General features: G+C 47.7%; 1 protein-coding gene across 1 annotated transcript; it reads right to left on the bottom strand.

Moving 5' to 3' along the window:
* Positions 1-3,042: 3,042 nt before the first annotated feature.
* On the bottom strand, positions 3,043-10,683 carry CFAP90 (cilia and flagella associated protein 90). Its single transcript, XM_064160735.1, has 3 exons — positions 10,400-10,683; positions 5,944-6,060; positions 3,043-3,312 (listed from the first exon to the last, which is right to left on the bottom strand). The coding sequence occupies exons 1-3, from the start codon at positions 10,598-10,600 to the stop codon at positions 3,133-3,135; spliced, it is 498 nt and encodes a 165-aa protein (XP_064016805.1). The 5' UTR covers positions 10,601-10,683; the 3' UTR covers positions 3,043-3,132.
* Between the last annotated feature and the right edge of the window lie 245 nt (positions 10,684-10,928).

Here is a 10,928-nt window from a genome sequence, read left to right as displayed (position 1 = left end):
CTGCTGAGCCCTAGGTTCAACCCTCCCTTCCTGGCCTTTTCCACCTGTGAAAGCCTTCAGCTGAGCCTGTAGCTCCTTCTGCTCACCCCTCCAGAGCAGAGGGGAGCCTCAGGCTAAACTCAGGCTAAGAGATGCTGGCAGCACTCAGGCAGAAGGCAGCATGAGTGAGAGGCATCTCATGGGGCAGCTTTAAAGGACCTCTCTGATGCTGGAGAACCACAGAACAGTCAGGAGCTGTGGAGCTTCTTTACTGTAAGGCTCACAGAGCCCTGGAATAGGCTTCCCAGAGAGGCTGTGAGGTTGTCTCCTGTGGAGACTTTGAAGGCCTGTCTGGATGTGTTCCTCTGTGGTCTGTGTTAGCATTGTCCTGCTGTGGCAGGGAGGTTGGGCAGGATGATATCTTTGGGTCCCTTCCAACCCCTAACATCCTGTGAGCTGTGACTGCATGAGGCTGGGAAAAGAGAAAGGACTTGGTCATGGAATTAACCAGTCTGGCAGAGAGCTCCAAGCTCCTCCAGCCCAACCTAGCACCCAGCCCTTGCCAATCAACCAGAGCATGGCACTAAGTGCCCCAGCCAGGCTTGGCTTCAACACCTCCAGGCACAGCCACTCCACCTCCTCCCTGGGCAGCCCATTCTAGTGCCAATCACTCTCTCTGCCAGGAACTTCCTTCTAACATCCATCCCAGACCTCCCCCTGCACAACTTCAGCCTCTGTCCCCTTCTTGTCTTGCTGGCTGCCTGGCAGCAGAGCCCAACCCCACCTGGCTACAGCCTCCCTGCAGGCAGCTGCAGGCAGCAATGAGCTCTGCCCTGAGCCTCCTCTGCTGCAGGCTGCACCCCCCCAGCTCCCTCAGCCTCTCCTCACAGGGCTCTGCTCCAGGCCCCTCCCCAGCCTTGCTGCCCTTCTCTGGACACCTTCCTTTCAGTCTCTGGGGTGAGCCAGGATTGTTGATAAATGATGAGGAGCAGCTTGGCCAGCTCATCTGCCAGCTCTCTCAGCACTCTAGGATGGATCTCATCTATTCCCATGGACTCTGAGGATCCAGGTGGCTCAGCAGGTCCCTTGCTGCTTCCTCCTGGAATACAGGGGGACCATACTGGTCCTTGGCTCCCTCCTCCAGCTCAGGAGGCCAGCTGCCCTGAAGACAACCTGTCCCACTATTGAAGATTGAGGCAAAGAAGGTGTTAAGTTCCTCTGCCTTGTCCTCATCTTTTCTTACTATACTCTCCTCTCCATCTAATGAGGATTGGAGCTTGTCCTTGCCTCTTCTTTTGCCATTAATATACTCATAGAAACATCCTTTCTTTTCCTTCACAGCCGTGGCCAGCCTATGTTCTAAATGGGCTTTTGCCTCTCTCATTTTTTTCCCTGCAAGACCTAGCAACATCCTTGAACTCTTCCTGAGATCCCTGCCCTTTTTTTCCACGAGGCTTTCCCCTCGGTTGAAGGGAGCTGCTGATGCCTGTTTCTCAGACGGACCAGCAGATGGTGGTGTGCTCCAACTAATCTGACCTCAAACACAGCTGGTTTGCAGATGAAAAGACTACTTAAGCGATTGGTACTGACTGTCCCACACTAAAAGCAGCCTGCCTGCAATGTGGCTGTGCTCTGTTTGGTTTGTCACTCGTGCACATCTGATGCCAGCTGTTGAAAAAGCATCCTGGTATTGTTAGAAAACTTCCCCTCCTCACTTTGTTTGCTGCTGGGATTTGTTTCGTGTCATGCTCTTGGTTCAATGAAGTCTTTCTAATTTGGAAGGAATGTGACTGTAACTGCCCTCTTGGCTCTAGCTCATTGGCTGCAGTTACTTGCAGGTTGTGAATAATGATAGTAACAAACACCTCTTGGAGTGGGCTCCTGTGCACTCTGCTTCTCACATCATGCCAAACACGTGCTATTGATTCATATGCTCTAGGTTGGAAGGGACCTCAAGGATCATCCAGCTCCAACCCCTCTCCATAGGCCCAACCCCACCTGGCTACAGCTTCCCCTCAGGTAGCTGCAGACAGCAATGAGCTCTGCCCTGAGCCTCCTCTTCTCCACAGTGTACACCCCCAGCTCCCTCAGCCTCTCCTCACAGGGCTGTGCTCCAGGCCCCTCCCCAGCCTTGCTGCCCTGCTCTCAACACCTTCCAGCACCTCAACATCTCTCTTGAATTGAGGGGCCCAGAACTGGACACAGCACTCACGCTGTGGCCTGACCAGTGCTGAGTACAGGAGCAGAATACTCTCTCTCGTCCTGCTGCCCACACTGTTCCTGATCCAGGCCAGGGTGCCATTGGCTCTCTTGGCCACCTGGGCACACTGCTGCCTCATGTTCAGCCTACTCTCTACCAGCACCCCCAGGTCCCTTTCTTCCTGGCTGCTCTCCAGCCACTCCATCCCCAGCCTGTAGCACTGCTTGGGATTGTTGTGGCCAAAGTGCAGAACCCTACAATTGTGTAAGTCCACACAGCAGCAGCCCAAGGCAAGTGGCAAAGCTGCCAAAATCAGAAATGTCTTGGGACATGGCTGCCACAAAAGAGGGGTTTGTGGAAGTGATGCTGCTGCTGCAAGGGCAGGGGAGAGCCAAACTGCTGGGGTCTCATCAGTCATGAAGGCAGCCAGGAAGTTGGCTGTGATATGGTCTGAGAGTAGTCGGGTCCGGATGCTGCCGGCAGCTCTCTCACAAGGACCTCAGGGCATGCCAAGCTTGCAAGTTTGCACAGAGTGGTGCAAAAGTGGAGACAACCACCCAAAGGCAGGGGCAGTGCAAAAACAAGAGCTGTGCAACTCTGTAGCAACATTGTAAGCATTCAGGAATCAGTGAGCACTGCTACCTCGAGCAGCAAGTTTGCTTAAATGCAAAGTTTGAGAACACTGCAGAGACAGCTGTTCACCCAGCAGATCTCACTTCTAGTGATGCTGCCTAAGATGCTCAGCTGTTGATGCTGCCCTTCAGGAGATGGGACCACAAGGAGCAGCCATGCGGCTGAATCAGCGCGAGGAAAGCACGGCTGCTGTTTCATTCCCTTTTTAATTCAAAGCACTAACTAAAATGTGGAGGCAAAGGTAAAAGCACTGTATTGATTTCTGAGGAGAGGTGGAATTTTCCACATGAAAGTTGCTGGCAATGACAGACACAAGAGGTTTAACACGGATCCAGGCTTGGAGAAGTCTCTTGCAGTAGGCAGGTGACGCCGTTTTTCCTGTAGAACTCCGACCGCAGGTGATTGATCCTCGCATGACCTCTGACTGGCTGCTCTATGGGCTTGTTTACACGCCTCCCATACTCTGAAGATGACAAAACAGCCACAGGTCTTGCTGTTTCCTGGGGAAAGATAAAAGCCTCCTTATAAGAAAATCACAGAATGAAAATTGGCATTTGTTAATTGCTAAATGTGCTGTGGCCAGGGGCAAAATAACAGACAGAACTGTGCTGCATCTGCTGTGTGGATGTGTACTTGTTTGGCAGTGAGCTGCACTCTTGCTCTTCCCTGGCCTAGTTTTTTAATGTATATTAATAAACTCTGAATGCATCACTAGATCTTCTTCACAGAGAAAGTGATTGGCATTGGAATGGGCTGCCCAGGGAGGTGGTGGAGGCACCGTCCCTGGAGGTGTTCAAGCAAAGCCTGGATGAGGCACTTAGTGCCATGGTCTGGTTGACTGGCTAGGGCTGGGTGCTAGGTTGGCCTGGACGATCTTGGAGGTCTCTTCCAACCTGGCTGATTCTATGATTCTATGATAGTTTGCATTCCCTTAAAATAAATAAGATTTGGTTTTAGCATCCTTGGTAGCACAGTGCTGACTGTGCACAGTGGCATTTCATCTTTGTGTCTTGGCATACAGCAGATCTCAGATCTTCCAGCAGCTGGCTGGGAAGCATCCTACTACACGCCTTCACAACCTGTAATTCTAGCACTGTTAACGCTTGAAATCAGCAGTGGCAGCCTTGTGCCAGCACTGCTGAAGTCGCTGTGCTATGTGTAGCTAAACCAAGTATCTATGGCTGTAATCTTGCATTCCCTGAGCACACCAAGGCTCTCTGCAGGAAACAGAGGGCCTACAGTGATTTGGTGGTTTCCATTTCAAGTAAAACAGTAGTTGATCCAAGCCTATACAGGAGCAGTGTGGGCAGCAGGACAAGGGAGGTTATTCTGCCCCTGTACTCAGCACTGCTCAGGCCACACTTTGAGTACTGTGTCCAGTTCTGGGCCCCTCAATTCAAGAGAGATGTTGAGGTGCTGGAAGGTGTCCAGAGAAGGGCAGCAAGGCTGGGGAAAGGCCTGGAGCACAGCCCTGTGAGGAGAGGCTGAGGGAGCTGGGGTTGTTTAGCCTAGAGAAGAGGAAGCTCAGGGCTGACCTTACTGCTGTCTACAGCTACCTGAAGGGAGGCTGTAGCCAGGTGGGGGTTGGTCTCTTCTGCCAGGCAACCAGCAACAGAACAAGGGGACAGAGTCTCAAGTTGTGCCAGGGCAGGTCTAGGCTGGATGTTGTTAGGAAGTTGTTGTCAAGAGAGAGTGATTGGCATTGGAATGGGCTGCCCAGGGAGGTGGTGGAGTTGCTGTCCCTGGAGGTGTTGAAGCCAAGCCTGGCTGAGGCACTTAGTGCCATGGTTTGGTTGATTGGCCAGGGCTGGGTGCTAGGTTGGACTGGATGATCTTGGAGGTCTCTTCCAGCCTGGCTGATTCTATGATTCTGTGATTCAATGATTCTGTGATTCGATGATTCTGCCAGCTTTCAGAGTTGTACCAGAAAGATGTTGATCATTTATTACATTTTACAATACAGTTGTTAGTATGAAAAGTCTGAAAGGGTCACTGAGGTAATTTAAGAGCAAGAGCTGAGTATATGACCTGCACTTTGTTACAGGCAAATCCAGTACTGAACATCATCACATGCAGGAGAATCGAGTTGCAACACTTGATAGCTGTGGGTTTGATTTGTTTCCATGCTAATTAAAGAGCTGGATTAAGCACACCTGTTCAGACAGACTCTTTTGTGTGCATTGCCCAGCAGAGCTGGGATGAATTCTGGCCCATAGATGTTTGCTTTAGGAAGCAAACTGATAGGAAATTTAGTTGATAAATGAGCGCAATAAGAAACCTTAACTTGCATTGACAAACTGTTTCTACACAAATGTCCCATCTGGAGGTTGGGCTCTGGGAGAGGGGTGGGTTTGCTTTGTTTAAATTAAAAAGGCTCATTTTTAATTGGAGTAACTATTTACATGGCTTTTGGCCTCACACAGATTTGCAGATGAGGAGGTGATGATAATGGGCACTGCTGGCATTCCTTTGGGAACACATAATACTCCCAGCACTGCATGTAGAGTTGAAGGGCATTATGGCTATGCACTTGCACTGAAAATGCCTGCATATATGCTGCTAGTGAGACAAATCACAAGCAGCAGTTTTAGTGACTAAATACCAACAGCTTTATTGCACAGCACTTACAGTAGATTTTTTAATCTCTCTTTCTTCTTCCATCTCTTTCATATATAATCATAGAATCATAGAATCAAGCAGGTTGGAAGAGACCTCCAAGATCATCCAGCCCAACCTAGCACCCAGCCCTAGCCAGTCAACCAGACCATGGCACTAAGTGCCACATCCAGGCTTTGCTTGAACACCTCCAGGGATGGTGACTCCACCACCTCCCTGGGCAGCCCATTCCAATGCCAATCACTCTCTCTGCCAACAACTTCCTCCTAACATCCAGCCTATACCCTAACCCTAACCACCTCCCTGGGCAGGTGTGTGTAAATATAAATACAATCACAGAATAGAATCACAGAATCAGTCAGAGTTGGAAGGGACCATAAGAATCATCTAATTCCAACCCCCCAGCCATGGGCAGGGACACCCTATCCTAGATCACTCTCTGTATATTCTCCAGCCATGTAAAAAAGTGCAAAATACCTTTAACAAAGATAATTATTCATTTATCAAAGGGTTACCTCCTCATTAATGTTCAGCCCATGACTCTTTGCATGTTCTCTGTCGCATCGGTGGAGATGTTTGTTGTAACCCTCTGGTCTTCTGAAAATGGCATCATATGTGGAACCACCTCCTGCCTTGAGAAAAAGGGGAGAGAACAGCTAATCACAGTGGTGCTTAATTTCACAGGGCACATCTAGTCAAATCAAGGCCTAAACACTGCACATACAGCATTAGGTGATGACAACTGTAGTATTACTGAGTTGCCACTAGCAAGTTTGGAGCCAATCCTTTGTAACAGTCTATAATAAAGATACCTAATGATATTTGGTATCTTTGTGCCTGTTTAGTTCTGAACTCTCTCCCTAATGGCAATTCACCTCATTTTTTACCACTGTGATCTGCTGTAACTTTTGGAAATGTAACCACTTTATTGGCTTTAATTTTTCTTGATATATTCTCCTTCTTAAATTCATGTTGTCAAATGATTTGACACTGCAATACAAAATGGAAAGCAAGCAGTTTCAAAACTACTTTGAAATGAAAGAGACAAGAGTAACCTGCAGTAGAATGATTCTATTTCACAGAGAGTGATTTCCCATTGGAATGGGCTCCCTGGGAGGTGGTGGAGGCACCGTCCCTGGAGGTGCCCAAGAAAAGACTGAATGAGGCACTTAGTGCCATGGTCTGGTTGACTGGCCAGGGCTGGGTGCTAGGCTGGGCTGGATGAGCTTGGAGGTCTCTTCCAACCTAGTTGATTCTATGATTCTATTTCACAGAATTCCCATTTAATTCCTGACTAAAGGCAAATTGGGAAGAATTTAGAAACATGCCACAGAGGTAATCCTGTGATACACTACTTTGTATCTATCTGTCACATATGAAAGTACAACACACCCCAAACCAGAATAGTGTTCTATTTATGATACTTGCTGCCATAGCAGAGTACAAGTAAGTGACATTAATGTGCTAACAAATGCATTTCATAGAATCATAGAATCAACCAGGCTGGAAGAGAGCTCCAAGATCATCCAGTCCAACCTAGCACCCAGCCCTAGCCAATCAACTAGACCATGGCACTAAGGCTTTTCTTGAACACCTCCAGGCACAGCCACTCCACCACCTCCCTGGGCAGCCCATTCCAATGCCAATCACTCTCTCTGCCAGGAACTTCCTCCTAACATCCAGCTTATACTTCCCCCGGCACAACTTGAGACTGTGTCCCCTTGTCCAACCTGCCTGGAATCGGCCACCATATGGCAGAGCTTTTGCTTACAGTATAAAGTCTGTTTTCAGCACTCCCAATGACCTGGTTTGTGGAAGATGCTGCTCAGTGGCATGGAAACAAGAGTGGTAACAGCTGTTTAATAGGTTTCTTCACAGCACAGGCCTTAGCCACAGGGGAGGAAGCAGATTCAAACCACTTTTATGCACAATTAATGGATCAGATCATTTGAAATTTTCTCTTTATAAAGGAAAATGAAATTTTCTCTTTATAAAGCAAAAGGGATTTCATTCCTTTTGTTTTGAAGCTTAAATACATAAACCCAACTATGTGTCAAAGACTGAAGAGGAGAGAAATAGGGAAAGACATGCTCAGCATATGGCCAAAAGCCCTGTTGATCACTTGGCTGACAGTCCCTCTCTCAATTGTTTTGCAGACATTACTGTAGCCACTTTGTGGAGTGCTTTCTGTGCCATGGGGAAACCTATTACCTGTTTTATGTGTGTCTGGAATATTAATGAATGTTTGCAAAGTGCTTAGCTTTAGTAGCAGTACACAGAGGATGCCCACCCCGAGTGCAAATTTACTGTCTGCTCTCCATGACCGAGTTGCTCTGAAGAGTTTAAGAAACAACTCACCACCACCACTGAGGTCAGCTAGGGCAGCATCTAACAACAAAGCAAAAAGTTAGCCAGTGTACTGAGCACAGAAGTGTTTCCTCTACACAGCTGGCACATCTCAAATAGACCATCTGGGACAGGGCTAGTTTTTAAACAGGCTGGCTACTTATTTGCCAGGTCTAGAAAGAATGAACTGTCTGCTTTGCCATGGGTAATAAATAATAGACCAATAATGGCACATGGATAAAAACAAAGGAGAAATGTGAGCACAGATTAATGACATCTAAAATTCCAAGTGAAATTGGTAGTGTAACAAATAATAGACAATGCCACATGGATAAAAACAAAGGAGAAATGTGAGCACAGATTAGATGACTGCTAAAATTCTGAATGAAATTGGTAGTGTGACAAATAATAGACCAATAGTGGCACATGGATAAAAACAAAGGAGAAATGTGAGCACAGATTAGATGACCACTAAAATTCTGAATGAAATTGGTAGTGTGACAAATAATAGACCAATAGTGGCACATGGATAAAAACAAAGGAGAAATGTGAGCACAAATCAGATGACTTCTAAAATTCCAAATGAATCTGGTAGTGTAACAAATAATAGACAATGCCACAAGGATAAAAACAAAGGAGAAATGTGAGCACAGATTAGATGACCACTAGAATTCTGAATGAAATTGGTAGTGTGACAAACAATGGCACAGGAATAAAAACAAAGGAGAAATATAAGCACAGATTAGATGACCTCTAAAATTCTGAATTAAATTGGTAGTGTGACAAATAATAGACAAATAATGGCACAGGAATAAAAACAAAGGAGAAATGTGAGCACAAATCAGATGACCTCTAAAATTCCAAATGAATCTGGTAGTGTAACAAATAATAGACAATGCCACATGGATAAAAACAAAGGAGAAATGTGAGCACAGATTAGATGACCACTAAAATTCTGAATGAAATTGGTAGTGTGACAAATAATAGACCAATAGTGGCACATGGATAAAAACAAAGGAGAAATGTGAGCACAGATTAGATGACCGCTAAAATTCTGAATGAAATTGGTAGTGTGACAAATAATAGACCAATAGTGGCACATGGATAAAAACAAAGGAGAAATGTGAGCACAGATTAGATGACCGCTAAAATTCTGAATGAAATTGGTAGTGTGACAAATAATAGACCAATAGTGGCACATGGATAAAAACAAAGGAGAAATGTGAGCACAAATCAGATGACTTCTAAAATTCCAAATGAATCTGGTAGTGTAACAAATAATAGACAATGCCACAAGGATAAAAACAAAGGAGAAATGTGAGCACAGATTAGATGACCACTAGAATTCTGAATGAAATTGGTAGTGTGACAAACAATGGACAAACAATGGCACAGGAATAAAAACAAAGGAGAAATATAAGCACAGATTAGATGACCTCTAAAATTCTGAATGAAATTGGTAGTGTGACAAATAATGGACCAATAATGGCACAGGAATAAAAACAAAGGAGAAATGTGAGCACAGATTAGATGACTGCTAAAATTCTGAATGAAATTGGTAGTGTGACAAATAATAGACAAATAATGGCACAGGAATAAAAACAAAGGAGAAATATAAGCACAGATTAGATGACTGTGAAAATTCTGCATGAAATTGGTAGTGTAAAAAAATAATAGACAAATAATGGCACATGGATAAAAACAAAGGAGAAATGTGAGCACAAATTAGATGACCTCTACAATTCCTAATGGAACTGGTAGTGTGGGGGACAAAAGGAGAAGCAAGGAAGCACAGCATAATATTTGAGGTGACAAATCAGATGCAGGATGCTCTGGAACCTGCCTGAAATTCTCTTTGAGTCTTGATGGTTTTTTGATAGATTTAGGAGATGGAGAGGTTAAATATCAAACCACTTTGCCTCTTTGCAGAGCCAAATGATGGAAATACCCCTCCAAACGAAGCCTGTGATTACAGCAGTGCCTCACCAGTGCTCTTAACTATAATTTCCTCTTAATGGAACCACTGTAGCCTTTTTGACCTGCCCCAACTTCACTGCTTTTTTCAGGAGAGCACTGTAAATTGTGAGACTCACAATGCAAGTTTTTTTTCAAAAGCTGAGTTTGGAACACTAAAATTAGAAGCAAAAGTGAGCCAGGCAGAGTGCACAACTTCTCAGGTCTGTAGTTAGACATGTGCAAAACCAGTAACTGATGGAGGTATTTACCAGAATGGGGACCCTCTGATGAAGCTCATTAACAACTGACAGCATCTTTCAGTAGGAGATTTTGATTTTCTTCCCTTGATAACTTTTTTGGGGGGGGGGTTGAAATGTCTTTGACTTCATTGATGAGGATTTTTTATCTGATTTCACAATTTGGGGGTTTTACTCATTTTTCCTCTGGCATCCTCTTACCAGGTCCCTTAGGATGAGGGCTGAGCACAATGGTTATGCTGCGAAGAAACCCACGGGGCAGGCTGGTCCCTGCAGCCCCGCCGCGCCCGGCGAGGCTTCCCGGCTGTGCCCGGCAGTGCCCGGCTGTGCCCGGCCTGCTGCGCTGCCTCCCTGCCGCGCTGCCTCCCTGCCGCGCTGCCTCCCTGCCGCGCTGCCTCCCTGCCGCCCTCACCTGGGCTCGCCGGTGGAAATAGCTGAGCTCTGGAGGCCCTTCCCGCCTGGCCGGGACATGGCTGAAGGCGGAGAGGGCGGCAAGCGGAGGCCACTGCCTCCTCCCCGCCGCTGTACCGAGCGCCTCCTCTGTCCCTTCCGACTCTCCCAAGCCCGGGACCCGCGGGGCGCCCGGGGCTGCGTCCGAGGCGACCGAGGCCATGCTGGCCGCCGTTACCCGGCAACGCTCCGTCCCGCCCGCTGGGCGCCCGGCGGCGCAGGCAGGGCCCGGGCGGCGGAGCACGGCGGCTGGCCCGGGGCGGCCGAGGGGGGCTGCCGACGCGGGGAGCGCCGGTTCCAGCCCCGCCCGGGAGCGACCTGCAGGCTGCGGCAGCCTGACGGCCCCGGGCTCGGTTGGTGTCCGGTCCGCGCGGTGCCGGGGTTCCGAGGAAGCTGGGGCCGTGTCCGCGGAGCGGTACTACACATGGCAGGAAGGATTCCCGGACAGCCAGGGGAGACCCTTGAGCAGCGGCCCTAGGGCCAGCTCCTGC

This window comes from Pogoniulus pusillus, chromosome 21 (genome assembly GCF_015220805.1).
Source record: "Pogoniulus pusillus isolate bPogPus1 chromosome 21, bPogPus1.pri, whole genome shotgun sequence".
Classification (NCBI taxonomy): Eukaryota; Metazoa; Chordata; class Aves; order Piciformes; family Lybiidae; genus Pogoniulus; species Pogoniulus pusillus.
The sequence above is the reverse complement of the archived record's forward strand: the minus strand, read 5'-3'. Positions and strand labels throughout refer to the sequence as shown.

Excerpts from the sequence above, each read along its gene's own strand:
- CFAP90 (XM_064160735.1), bottom strand. The coding sequence starts at position 10,600 with ATGGCCTCGGTCGCCTCGGACGCAGCCCCGGGCGCCCCGCGGGTCCCG. Across the intron at positions 6,061-10,399 it reads ATTTCCACCGGCGAGCCCAG|GCAGGAGGTGGTTCCACATA; the intron begins GTGAGGGCGGCA and ends CTTTTTCTCAAG. Across the intron at positions 3,313-5,943 it reads GGCTGAACATTAATGAGGAG|GAAACAGCAAGACCTGTGGC; the intron begins GTAACCCTTTGA and ends ATCTTTCCCCAG.